General features: G+C 31.2%; 1 protein-coding gene across 2 annotated transcripts in view; it reads right to left on the bottom strand.

Annotated features, from left to right (window-relative positions):
- The window catches only part of NUP155 (nucleoporin 155), a 54,144-nt gene that overhangs the window by 17,334 nt on the left and 19,346 nt on the right, over positions 1-17,464 (bottom strand). The window contains exons 12-28 of one of the 2 annotated variants that reach the window (XM_051990050.1): positions 17,196-17,296; positions 15,320-15,490; positions 14,078-14,188; positions 12,897-12,991; positions 11,358-11,446; positions 10,606-10,668; positions 9,774-9,924; positions 8,842-8,908; positions 7,903-8,018; positions 7,246-7,346; positions 6,010-6,140; positions 4,815-5,006; positions 3,594-3,732; positions 1,862-1,997; positions 1,191-1,344; positions 748-852; positions 133-287 (exon numbers count right to left, since the gene is read on the bottom strand). In XM_051990050.1, the coding sequence (XP_051846010.1) occupies positions 133-287; positions 748-852; positions 1,191-1,344; positions 1,862-1,997; positions 3,594-3,732; positions 4,815-5,006; positions 6,010-6,140; positions 7,246-7,346; positions 7,903-8,018; positions 8,842-8,908; positions 9,774-9,924; positions 10,606-10,668; positions 11,358-11,446; positions 12,897-12,991; positions 14,078-14,188; positions 15,320-15,490; positions 17,196-17,296 (2,077 nt within the window). Of the gene's footprint in view, positions 1-132; positions 288-747; positions 853-1,190; positions 1,345-1,861; positions 1,998-3,593; positions 3,733-4,814; positions 5,007-6,009; positions 6,144-7,245; positions 7,347-7,902; positions 8,019-8,841; positions 8,909-9,773; positions 9,925-10,605; positions 10,669-11,357; positions 11,447-12,896; positions 12,992-14,077; positions 14,189-15,319; positions 15,491-17,195; positions 17,297-17,464 lie in introns of both variants that reach the window. The other variant, XM_051990039.1, reaches the window with a different exon arrangement.

Here is a 17,464-nt window from a genome sequence, read left to right on the forward strand (position 1 = left end):
AGTGACAAGGAAGCCTAAGTTAGTAGCACTTTAATGACTACAATTTTAGTGGTGTTCTAAAACTTCAAGGTCATTTCAGAATTAACTAGATTTCTAATTATTTCTCATACTGAAAGAAAACTTTTTTCATACCTATGCATATCAGCAAGTTTAGCCAACACTCGAGCAGCATTACTAAAACTCCTGTTCTTCTCAAAGTATCTCCAGAGTAAATCCATATAACGGACTTTGTTTTGATCAACTTTGGCCATACGAACCAAATGTGGCTCCAGGAATGGGGAAGCAATCTGGAAGATTCATAAAGTCAATTAAAAGCATTTACTAGTTATCAAATGTGTACACACCACTGAAATAAAACTGCAAAACACATCTTTTAAACTATAATCATATCTCATTATGAAAATTAGGAACATAAATCTTAAAGATAAAGTAAAATAAGAGATAATTTTCATTAAAAGTCCTGTTTAAAATTTTATGTAGGTTCAATTGTCAGTGTTGCTTTTAACAGTCCTATTCCCTATTGTATTCAATATAAGTTATACTGCAACATTTAAAAACAGTTGCATAATATACATTAGCTATTCCTTTCATACAAATATTAACCTGTGTTCAGACCAAGAAAAGACACAAATTTGTTCCATATTAACAAGCTATGAGAAGATAATTCCCAGATCTTCTATGTGTATTTAGGTATGTGTCCCCTAACACTAAGAAAATAGTTAAAACATGAAGAAAAACTACTCTTACCTGCAGCAGCTTATCTGCAAGGTCCGCTTGTATAAGCCAGTTGTAAAGAGCAATGCTAAAAAGTTCATCTTTAGACCGCTGAGCCAACTTAAGCATTTGTTCAAACTGAAGGAAAGAAAATATGTGCAATATAAATATTGTAAAAATTCACTGACTGAGATTACCCCTCTGTGTTCATGTATATAATGTAATATATATACACTTTCACACATATGTTATATACTTCTATATGCATACTGCTTTAGTTATTAATAATTACTAATTAGCAGAAATTTGCAATTTCTTCAGAGTCTAGCATATACAGCAGTGTAGTTAATTAATGGCTCTGATACAAGTCCATCATATGTTAGGAAAATTTCAAGAACAATTTCTATGAGATATATATTTTCCCCAAGGCTTCCTACACACCTCTACAAATTTTGTTTCAAAAACTGACTCCTTACATGATGTCCTGCTTCTTCATTACTCAACATATTGGGATCTGATGACAAAACTGGAGGACCTGGCTTTTTAGGCACACTGGGAGACTGAGGAGCAGCTTTACTCTGATTGACAAGTTCCTGAAGTGTATCTGTAATACATTTGTAGCTGTTCAACCTGTAAAAATTTAAAGATATAATAAACACTGAGACACTAACTTAAATTTTACTAATACAATTTAAACATTTCAATTTGAGAAAAAGAATATTTGAATAAAAATCATACAGTTCATACTTTTATTTTATATTAAAAGAATTACAGATTAGACAGATTTTATTTCAAATACAATTGCAAATTCCTTTTCAAACATAAAAGCTGATGATATAACAATAACATATAACAAAAACAAATACCAAAAATAGTTCAAGTATTTTAGCATAGCTTACAAAATTTCCTTTGAGTGCCTCTCTTTAATAGCTAAATACTGTACAGAGTTTTAGAAATCTTATCCTAAGTTTACCAAATAATGAGCTTTAATTATCAAATTATCACTAAAATGTAATTTATGATGAAATTTAAAATGTCTTCAATAAACACATATAAGCATATTAAAACCAAAACTGTTACAAATGGGAAAACAACAAAAGCAGACTATGTAACCCTCATATAACACTAGGATTAACTGTCAACTTGCCTCTCTTGGAAAGCCTGTAATCCCACAGTATCCTCTTCTGGCTCTCCATGTTTATAGAAATGGAGTCCAAGACCTTGAGGATCTTTTTTCTCAGCAGCCGTGAGAGAGAGTTCCACAACACCCTCATAAAAACGCACTAATGAAAAGGGAAAATGACATTTTGGGGATTATATTGGTTAGCGGGCTATAAATCATGGAAAACTACATCTGGGGAATCCAAACTGTAGGTTATCTACAGAAAAGGCCTGGTGGTACAAAAAATTGCTGCCACCTTGATGGATGGCAGTATATTATCAAATTATGGAGTGCCCACCAAAAACAGAAGAGATAATCAAATCATGACAGAGAAGTGATAGACTAAACTTGCAGAACGTGACACAGTTTTGAGCACAGCCAATATTTTGCTTGCCTGTTATAGTTATTTTTTTAAGTGGGAAGAGAAGAGCAAAAAAATTACTAATAGGAAATTAATTTAAAAATACATTAAAATAGTATTAAAATATACAAAATAACATTTTAAAAAAGTGATCCATTGATCATGAAATGTCAGGCTGGATGGCCTGAGTACTGTACTGCATACCCCAAAATGAAGAATTTCAAAACAACTCTCTACTTAACATCCTTCCTCATAAATTGGCTCCTGTTGATTTTGTATGTAATAACATCAACCTTCTTATTGTATCTTTAATGCTGTCTTTTACTTTTCTCCCTTATCTCTTATATTTAGTCCCTAATCAAGTCCTGCCAATTGTATTCTCTTGACATCCACATCTCTTCCAGCCTCTTTACTCTTAAAGTCATCACCTTAGTAGGCTCTCATTACCATTTACTTTTAGTACTGAATAAATATTTTTAAATGGATTATTATTTACTCCCAAATACTTCCTGCTCTAAACTTTCCCATTTTTGTATCTCTGATAAAACTGCTTCCGAAACTGGGGATGTCTACTCTCTTAACGACCCTTGCTAAATTCCCTGTTTTTATATGAACTTTTTATTATTCTTCAATTAGTAATTATCTCCCTCTTGAACAACATATCTTACCTTATTCTGCCTTTCTGTAAACGGCTATGTATTATTTTACATCTAGCTGTTCACCTGTTTCTCTTATTCTCCTCTAAAGGTACTCAAGACTATAAGATCTGTGAGAGACATTGTCTATTGTTTTTCCCAGTGGTTGACAATGCTCTATCAAACCACAGATATATACAGGCCAAATGGAATATAAATCTTGATTAACTTTCTTTTAAGTAAAATGAGGCTAACTTTGAAACAATTTAAAATAATGTCATCTAATGTATAAAAATTCAATTTTAAAATGTTTTTTAAACCTAAGAAAATATATATTGAAAATGTAGTTTCTTTATACTAAGATAGAGAAAGAAATAGAAAGATAGGAAAAAGGAAATTTCATATATCAAAGAGAAAGGTACTGAAATATTTGCAAAAAGCAATGCTGACGTCATACAATCAATGGAATCAATAAAATATACTTTGATGCCACCATATTCGGTTCATTAAAATGAAAAAGGGTGAATATCATGTCATATACTTACTATAATTAAATCTAGGTTCAGTTCCTTAGATATTAAAGATAAATCAGACAAAACTTCACTTTGCAAAGCTGCTCTCTAGCCATAACTTCCTTTGTTGTTGAGTCTCTGTATTCTACTATCCATTACACAACATTGATTCACTAGTTAAAAAATGTAAAAGAAATTTTGCTTCTCACCTTGTCTATACTGGGCACAAACATTAGAAAGATCTACTTGATTACTAATTTTTTGATATTCCTTCAGTGATTCCTTTAACATTCTTTCTTTTTCAGATTTGCTTTGAACTTGTCGGGAACGCTGAAGAAGCTCATTTGCCTAAACATAAACAGATAATCAAGACTATGCAAAAATGTGTACAGAGTTAAAGAAATAATTTAATATATTAAAACTAGGATAGTACCCATACCTTGCTGCTCTGTTATTAGAATCTAAAAATTTACAAATTTCCTTCTTTTTATAGTACTGTTAGGCAAAAAATAAGCCATCTGGAAAATGTCTTTGGGGGCAGCTAGGTAGCGCAGTGGATAGAACACCAGTCCTGAAGTCTGGAGGACTTGAATTCAAATCTAATCTCAGAAACTTAACACTTCCTAGCTGTGTGACCCTGGGCAAGTCACTTAACCCCAAATGCCTCAGCAAAAATAAATAAATAAAATAAAATAAATGTCTTTAATAAAAATTACAAATCAAGTTTATGTTTGATATCTCTAGTATAAAAAAGTTACAATGATAACTATAATTAGTTTCACCAAGAGGAAAAAATGATATTGCTTTAATGCATTACATACAAAGATTATGAATAAAAGCCTATATCTGTTTAAGGAGAGAGGCCTTTGAATTCTTATTAAAAAAAAAAAAAGAAGAAGGAGGAGTAACAAAAGTATTATCCACCTCGCAGGGTTATTTTGAGAAACAATAATGAAAATGATATTTATTTAGTCCTATATGAATTTCATTTGAGCCTTACAACAACCTCACGAGGTAGGCATCATGGAAAGTACTCTCTCTCTCTCTCTCTTTACATATGTGAGGTTTTAATAAATATAATTTTATTTATTGTTTTTATTAGGTATGCTTTCTTAATATCCAGTTAATCTAAATTCTTAACTGCAACTCTGTAAGTACTTTTAAGAAGTGTTTTATAGTATAATTTTAGGCATTAAGATGAGATACTTTCTTGGTATGAAACAGAAAAATTTTAAGATAAATTTTTAAGTCCTCTTTATTTCTTAGATCATCTAATCTAACAAACTTATTATAAATAAAAATGAAGCTCAGAGAGCTTCTATAAAGCATATAGAAGGCTCAAGGTCATATAACTGAGTTTGTGTTTGGTGCTCTATTAACCAGTAATATATCCCTTAATTTTTAACTCTTTTTAGTAATACTCATCATACCTTGGAACAAATTGCATCATCTGTGCTATATAGAAGAGGGCAGATATCTTGTAAGTGTGAACTGATACCATCAACAGCAGCATTATCTCTGATGTAACAGTTGATAAGAGAAGCAATCAGTGCTCCAGTCAGCTCTTTGTCTCTAATGACCAGGTCTCTGAAAGTAGTGATCTTCAATTGCTCTTGAAATTCCTAAAAGAAAAAAGTATACTACACTTTACTGAAAAGTAGAGAAGGGGCAATTAAGTGGCGCAGTGGATAGAGTACCAGCCCTGGTGTCAGGAGAAACCCGAGTTCAAATCTGATCTCAGACACTTCCTAGCTATGTGACCCTGGTAAGTCACTTAACCCCAAATGCCTCAGCAAAAAAAAAAAAAAAAAAAAAAAAAAAAAAAAAAAAGGAAAAGTCTGCATTCTTAAATAAACCATAAAATCAATGCATTTGAACTAAAAGGAATCTAAGAGAAGCAAGACATGTGTCCTGCTTCATGGCTAAGAAAACAAAGGCACAGAAATATTAACTTGTTCAAGTGTGGTAGGCTGGGATTAAAACTCAGGCTCCTAACAAAACAGTGAACAATTCAAAAATTATTTACATTTATCTTTGCAACTTATTATGTGACTGGGGTGGAGAGTGGGATGGAAGGGCAAATTATATGTTCTACATGGTGACTATTATTTACTTTGTATTTCCAAAGCACATATCATATAATGATGGAGGAAAGAAGCCTAGAAGATTGGTGACAGAGAAAGCTAGCCAGAGATATCCCTCAAATAAATCACAAAGTGAGTACTGAATATTATTAATATTTCTTACAATAAACCTCAAATAAAGCTAATATTTCAAAAAAAAAAGTAAGACTTTAACCAAGAAAAGAACTTTATTTGACAAGAAATATCAAGAATCCTTTCTGAAAACTCTTACTTGAGGAAGGAGCCACAATAAATCAGAAAAATATGGATACACACACACACACACACACACACACACACACACACAATCATTTAAAGATCAGTTTTTATAACTTGTAACCATGCTTCATACCATTTTGGGATAATCATTCTCCAACATCATTATTACAAATTAATCAAACCTCTCCAAAATAACTGACTCCTCTAAATTGTAAATAGTTGTAAAACATATCTAAAGAAACAAATTGAAATCTGTTAATATGTAACATGAACAAAAAAATACCTTCTGAAGCTCTCCTACAATGATGGTGAATTGATGTTCACACAGGAGTTTCCATAAAGCTAATGCTTGGTATGATTTGCGAACTAATTGCTGGATCCCCTGAAGTGAAATTTTTTCACTCACTTGAGCCTCTGCTGGAAAAATAAAACTTAGGGAGTTCCATAATAAAGATCAATATAAAACAGTACAGTGGTGAAAAGATATATTTAAGATATGGGTAGAGAATTATTAAGAAGAACATCGTGAAACAGCCATTTGTCATCTTTTTGAACCTCTTTGACACTCTGGAGAACCCCTTCTCAGAATGTCTTAAAATGCATAAGATAAAATTCAAAGTATTGTAAAGCAAAGCAATTACACTTAAATATATATAAAAATATTTACATAATTTTGTAAATTATGGGAAATTATTAAATTTAAAATTAAATTATGGTAAATTATTAAATTAGGGACTCATGGTTGAAGAAAGTTTGTGTTTTAACAATTGCTGGCAGAATTCTAAAATATTTCAGGAGCCACTATTAGGATAAATCACAGGACCCACAACTAATACAATGAAATTTTAAGAGTAGGGACAATGCTCCTCCGCAGGAAAATTCTTATAATACAAACACTTGACTAATATGTGTAAGTGAGCTTTTATGAAATTGGTCACTAGAGTTCCTTAGACTGTATCTATATGCATCATATAGCTGTGAACATTTTATTATTATTCAAAAAAAGAAATTCTCCATTCAAATTTTTTTTTGCTCTTCTTTTGGATACTGCTTTCTAAGGGTCATTTCATTGCTAGATAAGTATTTCCCCCAAAGTGAAAGCAAAGGAAAAAAAAGATAAAACATGAAATCCATATCAATTTATTTTGTATACAACAAAAAAATACCTTAGCACTTAAACCTTTACTTTAAAAAAAAAAAAAGGATGACTAAATTTTTTTAAATAAATTTTGAGTGAAATGACTGCAACAGCACTTTGAAAGTATTTGAAAAATACTTTACATATAACTAGTTTATCCCAGTAACACAAAATGGGGGTAATTTTATGCAGTCATGTGAAGTGATGTGACTTAATTCACTCATTCCAATTTACTAGAGAATCAAAACCTGCTTTTATCTTTGTATCTCTCAAAACCAAGCAAGCAACTTTGTATGAAGCAGGAAATATTTGTCAATTGGCAAATCTGATGAACTGAGACTAGAAATATGCACAATTAATTTTGTAAGAATAATAATATACCATGGAATTTTCTCTGTAATTCCTGTTGCATTTGTTGAGAACTTCCATTTTCAGGACGCATGAATCCAATCAGTCTCTGTTGTACTCTGGCAGTGGTAGTACTGAAATATGAATTTAAAAGTTAGGCAGCTGAAATAAATGAGAAAATTTCATTTTACTTTACTTACATTAATTTTTCCTTCATCCTTGAAATTCCAAAGATTTGATATAAAGAATGGTGGTAAAAGAATAAGTTATCAGAGTTATATGTTACCTTTAATATTTTCAAGGAAAAGAAATTAGGAGAAACCAAGAGAAAAATAATAAAGCATATCAAATACTTGGGTATGAATCGATATTCAAAAGATATACCAAAGGTAACATGGAGATTGCACAACAATTTTAGCAGAAATCAAAGTGAATAAATGAAGGAATATTTTTCACTAATATTTGGATGAAGTATGGACCAAGATTTCATATTAAATGGTGAAAAAATCATTTTATTTAAACTGTTTATGTAAAAATGCAAAACAATTTAAAAATTGTAAATAGTTGTAAAACATATCTAAAGAAACAATTCTACAATTTTTAGCAGTGGATAAAATAGAATATTTGAAAGATGACCAACTCAATACAATGAAAATAATTATTTTAAAAAGAAACAAGTTTTGTTCTTACTGTGGGTTCCCTATGGGTCCGCCTGCAAACTGTGAATTTCTGTCCAGAAATTCTTGCAAACCTTTTAGTTCCTGTAGCACCGATTCTAGTAGCTGAGATGGTACACTACTTTCAATCTACAAATAAGAGGAATATTTTTAAAAACTGAAAAATTTTATATTACAAAATAAAATACGTAGTAACTGGAATATTCATATTGAATAAAAATAACTTGATGAATTCACTGTGAGAAGCAAGATTTTCAGAAACAACAAAGAAGCTACCCACCAATTATTACTGATACTAGAACAAAGGGTGTTAGTAGGTAAAAAAATAAGAAAATAAAACAGCATCAGAGCTGAAAAGATGGCAGATAACTTTTGTGTTAAAAAAAAAAAAAAGACAAGCAAAAAAGAAATGTTTGGGGTTTCTATTTGTAAATCAACCATAAACATGTATTAAGCACCTACTATGTGTCAGGGCCTGTGCTAAGTGCTGGGATACACAAGAGATTTCCAGGTCACTTCAGCTGTGTGTCATCATCTATAAAATAAAGATTTTGGCCCTGGTGACCTGTAAGATCTCTAAGACTCTGATTCTAATCTGATGGAGGGCAAAAGTAAAAATATGCATATATGTAGATAAAAATAAAATTTACATGTCTTTTCTAAAAAAATAAAACTTGCATTAAATTGTATTAATGAAATTGTATGAGATAAATCATGAGGTACAAACATGCAAAAATGTTTCTTATTTAAAAACCTTTTAATACATGTTCAGATATAGCTAGTGCATCAATTTGGGTTTCTTGATTATATTTATTATTTTGGAGGATTTAGACAATTTATAAGCATCCCCATAATGCAATAGTAATATTTAAAAAGAATCAATAAATTATATAAATGAAAACATTAAAAAAAGTATAAAGCAAAAAACACTAAATCAGCACACTATACTTACTGCAATAATCTCTCTGCTGCCACTCTTGAATACTCTCTCCACAACTAAACTTGCATCCCAAATATTTCTGAAACAGGAGAAAATATTTTAATTAACTATTGCACTGACTCAATAAAAAAAAATTCTACATTATCGTTAATGACCTTCATCTAGCTCACAATGCTGAAGAAATCAGCTGCTTTTATACTTGACTTATTATCCCCTAAAAGTCAAACTTACTTCATGAGTTGAAAGAAAATAATGTACATTGTATTTTACATAAGGGTCTGTTAAAAGACACTTGAAATCATTCTTATAAAATATGTAAAGACGTCAGAGAAGCAGTTACTTAAGCTGATGTAGGTGGAGGTAAGCAGAACCATGAAAAGGACATAACTACAACAATGTAAATAATTTTTAAAATGAAATAAAAGTGCAATTATAATAATCAAACCTGGCCCTGGAAAAAAGCTGAGATATTGCATCTCCCATTCTTTTTTGCAAACTGTAGATGTATAATATTGCAAAAGATGAAGAATTTAGTTGATATATTAGTTGGCTGGGCTAACTTGTTTTTCATATTTTCTTATTCTCTCTTATAAGGGATGACTTGCTGAGTACAGGAGAGGAAATGGATATTTACAGAAAATGTAAAAATATTTATCAGTAAGTACTTTAAAAACATAGAATGGAAGCTGGTAATACTTTGTAATGGAAAGCCTCCCTTTATTTAAATAAATTGTTTTTAAAAACCCAAAGGAGCATGGCATGTACAAAATCATTTACAATGCATGCCCTCTCTCTTTTTTGTTTTGCTTAATTGTTTCCAGGGATTTTATTTTCTCTATTTTGTTTAAATAAAATTTATTATCAATTAAAAGAATGGAAAAAAAAGTGTTATAAGTTATAATGAAGAAAACATTCAAATCATGTGTTTTCCTTAAGTAACTTACCCCATAATTCGAGAGAAGTAAATGCAGATACCATTGTGTTTGCCAGAATATACCATCTCTGGCCCAGTCATACAACCAACATTTGTAGTAGACTGAGACACTTGGCTTCCAGTAACATACATTGGTGTTGACATGGCAGGAGAATGCACACCTAGGATATACATAAATCATTTTAAAGTTTGCAAACCTTTAATGATAAATGTTTCCCCTCATGTTTATGACACAATTAAGTAGACATTTTCTTTGGTTTTCCTTAATAACTAACTCAAGTCCAAATGTCATAAGAAGACTGCTAGGTTCAGGTAACGAAAAACTGACAATGGCTTCACTTTTCTTTCAGTCTGGAACATAATTAATTTTTTTTATAATAACTTTTTATTGACAGAATCCATGCCAGGGTAATTTTTTTTTACAACATTATCCCTTGTACTAGCTTCTGTTCCGATTTTTCCCTTCCCTCCCTCCACCCCCTCTCCTAGATGGCAAGCAGTCCTATATATGTTACATATGGAACATGATTAATTAAAAGCTGTTTCAGAATTTGTTCACCCTAGCACCCAAATAAGGGATGTGCCACAAATGGCACCAAAAGCATTCTATCAAATTGATCCCCATTATTGCCCTGTGGTAATGGCAGCTGTGATGTCCCTTTTACCAACTAGTCTATTTTAATTCATTTCCTGACTATATGAAAATTAAATTACAGTAATAAGAGTCTTGAGAAAGAGAACTTTCACTGCTAGTGCCTATAAGGGACAAAATGTAAAATAGTAATCAAAGAATCTTTAGATTTCAGCTTGATTTTAAGTCTAAACAAGACAAAGTAAAATACCTGGAGATGGTGTTCCTAAAAAGGATGGATTAGGATATGGACTACTGACAGGCATAGGGGAACCTAAAAATAAAAATCAGAACATAATTGTAAAGGAACATAAAAATCTTTTGAAATAGATTCTATAAAGGATAAAGTACTCCTCAAGCCCAAAGGGCCTGTGAGTACTATATCCTTACTGACAGGAAGGACTGAGCCCAGGAAAGCTTAATACTCCCCATGGGATCTATCAGAGATGAAAATAATTCACAAACATTATTCAGCTTTCTCAGAATTCTCTCTTTTCTGGAATGCTAATGCAAAGTTTTAGTTGTCAGGGAATCATATTTTTGGAAATGAAGCCAATATCTTATGAAATTTACGATACAAAGTGACAACAGATATGTATATTCTTCTGTAAAAAAAAAAAAAAAAGCAATAACTGAGACAAAATTGTCTCAATTATTGATTGTTTTTTCAATTATTGTTTCAATCTGCCAGCTAAGTGACGCAGTTGATAGAGCACCAGACCTGAAGTCAGGAGGACCCGAGTTCAAATCTAGTCTCAGACACTTAACTTCCTAACTGTGTGACCCTGACCCTGGGCACGTCAATTAACCCCAATTGCCTCAGCCAAAAAAAAAAAAAAAAAAAAAAAAAAAAAAAGGCAGAATTGTGTTTTCAGTGCTTAAAAAACACTATGGAAAAAGTTACAAAGTTTACCAAAATCAAACATAAACTGAAACAGTTTAATTCTAATAATTCATACTCACTCGAATAAACAGGAGACCCCAAGATGGGTCCAACATTACTTGGAGGGGGAAGAGCTGATGGAAATCGCATCTGTGCTTCTCCACCATACCTGTTTTAATAGACAAATCCTGAATTATTTCATTAAACATATATGCTGCTTAGAAGCCATGTTAGATTCAAAATATTTAAGAGGCAAAAGTACTATACTTAAATGTACTTCTTAAAATTATATCAACTATATGCTCATCACAGACTTCTATTCAAAAGAGCATCATAATTTCTATATAAGGCTGACTTTTGCTTTTATTTCTAAAATCATAATATAATCTTTCTAAAAATGATATCTTCAGAGAAAACTATAGGAAAGAATAATTTTTCTGAACTATTTAAAGTCCTTCACTGTCACTAAAATTTGACTTACCACAATGTAAATAGTATAAAATAGTAGAAGTCTTAGAATTGAAAGGGAAATCATTATTTCAACTTCTACTTGAAGCATGAATCTCCAAAATAATGATTGAAAAGTAAGCATTAAGTGTCCAAATGATGACTTTAGGGTAGAGAGAAAAAATTCCTATTATTCCAATTTCAAAAGCAGCCCATTAATTTTTGGATATCTAATTGTTTCACACACATCAAACACACGCTTTCTCTCTCTTCCTCTCTGAAGTAAAATCCATTTCTTTGTAGTTTCTAGTCAGTGTTCTCAGAAATCAAGCAGAATCAATTTAATTCTTTTTTAAAACATTTTATTGGAGTTTAATCTCAAGATTAATCAAAAAATAAAAGTAATGGGAATTAGGATAGGAATACCATTAATCAATCTAGCCCCCTTTAATTACAAATGAGGAAGCTTTTGAAATTGGAATAATAGGAATTTTTTCTCTCTACCCTAAAGTCATCATTTGGACACTTAATGCTTACTTTTCAATCATTATTTTGGAGATTCATGCTTCAAGTAGAAGTTGAAATAATGATTTCCCTTTCAATTCTAAGACTTCTACTATTTTAGAGAAATCAAATAACTTGCTCATTGTCAGCCCAATGGTAAATGCAAAGATCTGGTTTCAAACTGAATCCTTTGGTTTTAAAGTCTATGAAGTTATTTGTCCTAATGGAACCTGTAATTTGTAACAAATTTAACAAACTAAATTCACAAAACGTCACCAGAAAATTAAGAAATAAAAGAGGGAGAAAATGGAGAGGTAGAAAAAGAGTAGGATGAAACATGTAGTGGTACTTGAGGTTTAGGATAGGATGAGAAAAGGGATGCATATTACCATTTACTATTTTCATAGGGGTTACATTAATGTGATTTGTTTAACTTTAAGGATAGAAGGGCAATTTTTTTCTCTTATTCTCTTACCATCTCAAAGAGAAACAAATGGCACAAATCTCTTTTACAATGTTTACTGATTGACATTCAATTTCATTAATAGTCTAAATTTGAAATTAGGTCTAATGCTGATCTTTTTCCAAAAATATTTTAATATTAAAAGTTGCAATTCCAAGATTCAGAAATACATCTGAAACAATGAAATAAACATTTATCTATATACCTGAAAAATGCACGAGTTGCCCAAGCAGATACTTCTCTATCACAAGCAGCAGTGGAGCAAGCCAAGATAAGGCAAGTTGCACAAGCCTGGTCCTCCTAAAGGAAATACATCATAAATTTTGCAAATATTAAAATATTTAAACATTTTAATCCCTTTGTGCTAAAAAATAATCTGACAAAACTGTCCATTTTAAAAACATATCACATAACATTATAATATAAACTTCTTAGTTTATTAATAGATCTAGTTTATTCCCCTAGCTTAATCCAACTTCCTTCATTTAAGAACATCTCCACTAATTCAGTTTCAATTGATCAAGGATGGACAGAAGCAGCTACACTCAAACAAAGAACACTGGGAAATGAATATAAACTGCTTGCATTTCTGTTTTTCTTCTTGGATTATTTATATCTTCTGAATCCAATTCTCCCTGTGCAACAAGAGAACTGTTCGGTTCTGCATACATATATTGTATCTAGGATATACTGTAACCTATTTAACATATAAAGAACTGCTTGCCTTCTGGGGTAAGGTGTAGAGGGAGGGAGGGGAAAAATCGGAACAGAAGTGAGTACAAGGGATAATGCTGTAAAAAATAACCTGGCATGGTTTCTGTCAATAATAAGTTAAATAAATAAATAAATATAAATAATATCCTACTCAGAAAGAATGTATTGTGGCATGAAGGCCTCCCTAGTATTTAACTTTAAGAGCGGTTTTAATTTCTGAATTATAACTTTACATTAAAAGCAATTGGTAGCTTTCTCATTGTGAGTTATTTTTCCCCAGTGGTAGGGAAAAGTACATTATGTGTTTTAGTTTTTAAAAAGTCAAATTAATGAAAAAGAAAAAGTTGTATCTACTAGTTAAAATAACGGTAGGACCCTAGTTTGCTACAATATGGGTAAAGTATATTCATTAAGTCCATCCACAAAAAATATAAGAACAGATCACAATAAGGAGCCTAATATACAGTTCTGTTCCCAAATATCAGTATAGAAAGACAAAATTGGAGGTATAAAAGAAATAAAAAGAAATTATATAAAGATCAAGGTATGAAACAGGTTATCTTTGTTATTATTCAACATCATAGGTTTCCTCATTTTTAGCTACTTGGCTTATACGAAAAATTTAGACCCTCTCCTATGATAGACAAGATACATGGAGTTATAAATATTCACCTGATGTAATTTGAAGAATCTTTCAATATCTTCTCCATCTCCCCCCAAATTACTAACAAGGAGATGCCTTAGTTGATCCACAGGTCTAAGTTTGTGAAACATAAGACTCCCCTAAGGAAAAAAAAAAATGAAGAAACTAATGAACACAAACATTACAACTATAGAGTAATAAGCAATGAATCACATAATATGTCACCACCAAGACAAAGATGCAAATGATACAGAACTCATGCGGTTGTAAAAAACAAAACAAAATTCTCAAACATTCCCAGAGAAGTTATTAATATTGCAACATCAAACAGTTATAGAGCCATATATTTTTAAAAAATTGCTAAAAATGCTAATGATGATACTGATTTTTTTTTGACTAGCTGCTCTTAGAAATAGAGTCCAAATGGTATGAGATATTATATTTCAAAAAACTGAATGATAAAGCATATTTCAGAAAATTGTTATTATCCTTCAAAGATCCATGTTACCAGATTTTTTGATCTCATATAAATTATAATTCCATTAAGTTACATAAAAATCATAATACTCCACTAAGATTTTACTAGAGAAAATTATGATTATCAAGAGAAGATAATGCTATTATGCTAAATGACAGTCTATTAAAGTCTATTGTCTCATAGAGATATTTATTTTTTTCTTTACCTTTTTTTTTTATTATTAAAGCTTTTTATTTTCAAAATATATGCATAATTTAACATTCACCCTTGTAAAACCTTGTGTTTTAAATTTTTTTTTCTACTTCCTTCCCCCTTTCCTTAGAGGTCAAGTAATCAAAAAACATGTGCAATTCTTCTATACATATTTCCAAAATTATCATGCTATACACACACACACACACACACACACACACACACACACACACACACACACAGAGTCAGATCAAAAAGGCAAAAAATGAGAAAGAAAACAAAATGCAAGCAAACAACAACAAAAAGAGTGAAAATGCTATGTTGTGATCCACATTCAATCCCCACAGTACTCTCCTTGGATGCAGATGGCTCTCTCCATCATAAGACCATTGGAACTGGCTTGAATCATCTCATTGTTGAAAAAAGCCACATCCACCAGAGTTGACCATCATATAATTTTGCTGTTGCCATGTATAATGATTTCCTAGATCTCATCTCCTATGTTCACTTCACACAGCATCAATTCATGCAAGTTTCTCCAAGTCTTTCTGAAATCATCCAGTTGATCTTAACTTTATTTTAATGAAATGTATACACTTACCTGAGCAGAAAGAAGGACAAATTTCTTTGGGGGTAACATATGTTGCTGTACAACAACTGGTGAATCTGTTATTGGAATATGATCCTTATTTAAAGGAGTTATTATCTTATCAATTTTCAACTCATCTATTGCAGAGAGAGCCCAAGAATGACCATCAACACGTGTTGTCATCTATTTATTAAAAAAAAAAAAAATTATTTTCAGAAGTCACTAAATGGCAAGAGCTTTTAAGAAAACCACTTTTCTATTCTATGAACAGAAAGATAATTTAATAAACATGACAGCCTTAAAAACACTTTAGACATTATTATTCAATTCCCTATTTTAACAATTTTCAGTGCTTTCCCCAAGTCAATCATATTTCTTATGGTCAAAAAGGCAAAGGCAGTAGTATTTTTGGAATTTCAAAAATCATTTACATTTTATGACATGACTTATGATATGTTCACAATGGATTCATACTATATACATTCTTCTTAACCTAAAGTATACTCCACTTCTAGATAATGATCAATTCATACAGCTATAAAGCCTTAATATCTATATTTGACTTATATGCAAATTTCTATTTCTGAATTACCACTAAAAAGTTGTTCATAATAAATTTCTCCCTTTCTTCTTTCTCCTCCAAGAAATATTCATGGAATAATATTTCTATTTCTAAAGCTTCTATTAGATTGGGCTCTTATCACTATTTCCCCAGATTACTGCAACTGCTATAGGGTCCCACTCCACTACAAGCTATTCTCCATACAATTGCTAAAATGATTTTCTTTAAGTGCGGATCTGATCATGTCATTTCTCTGCTCAATTAACTCCAGAGGTTCCCTGTCTGAGAAGATGAAATATACTTAATTTTTACCTTTTTAAGTTTTTCATGGCCTTGCCCCAACCAAATTTTCTTGCTTCATAATGCATTACATCCTTTCACACATGTGATGTAATACATGCAAAGTGGTCTTCCCTGCTTCTCACACAACCTCCTATCAAATCCTTAATAGTGTCTTCTCACAGGGTGTCACTAAAACCTAGAGTATACTCCCTCCACACCCTGGCCTCCCTTCTCTCCCCTTCACACAAAGCTTAAGTACCACTTTCCTAATCCCCTCAGATGTCTAGAGCCCTAGCTCCCCATCTACCTTGTACTTACTAGTATCTGTATTTAGTCTGTACATACCTGAATTTGCCAACTCCCTTAACAGAAACTTGAAAAAATTCTTTATATATCATCAGTGTATAACACACAGTAGCTATTTAACTAAATCTTAATGATAGTGGGACCTTATACTTAAGAAATGCAAAAGGACACCAAAGATGTTCTAGTATGAAACCCTAATGCCATATATGAGGAAACTAAGGCCTAGAATGGTTATATAGTTTAATCTATGCCAAAATCCAGTGGTGTTCAATTTAGGCAAGACATCCTAGGTAATCCCAAAACAATTTAAACCACAGAAATTGTCTCATGAAAGAAAGAGTGATCACAAAATAGTGAATCTTCACAGAGATAAAAAAAGAAAATTTACCAAGAAACAAAAGTATTTCTAGTCAGAAATCTGGGATTAAGTGCAGGATATTTTGACCTAGCTTCATGAATATCATATGAAATTTTTAAAAACTCAATTTATATAAAATTCACTGCAAAAAGAACATTGATAATGATTTGCAAAGAACTATAAGGATAAATGAACATTGTTCAATTTGATTTAATTTTCTAACACAATTTCATATTACCAGATAATCAGAAGCAAAACAACAACAACAACAACAACCCAAACTAAAATTTTCCCTTTTCCTTACAGGAATATATTTATATTTTTAAATGCTTGTATTTAAATTTCAGTTGTAATCTTCCAGAGTACTCAGGATGACTTACCTGGGTTTCCATCATTGGCTTTTGGAATGGAAAGGTGTCATGGTTGACACACCACAAAATGTCATTATCTTCATTTTCTGAGGCTGCCATCAGTAGAATACCTAAAATGCACACAAGTGACATAAATACAACTATATATACTAAGCCAAATGATATGAGTAACCAGTGTTATATTTGTTAATTCTAAAAATTAATTAACCTAAAATTCATTTTTTCTATAATTAATCAATGTAAAATTCAAACAAATCATAATTTGTTCAAATTTAATT

Source organism: Antechinus flavipes, chromosome 1 (assembly GCF_016432865.1).
Source record: "Antechinus flavipes isolate AdamAnt ecotype Samford, QLD, Australia chromosome 1, AdamAnt_v2, whole genome shotgun sequence".
NCBI lineage: Eukaryota > Metazoa > Chordata > Mammalia > Dasyuromorphia > Dasyuridae > Antechinus > Antechinus flavipes.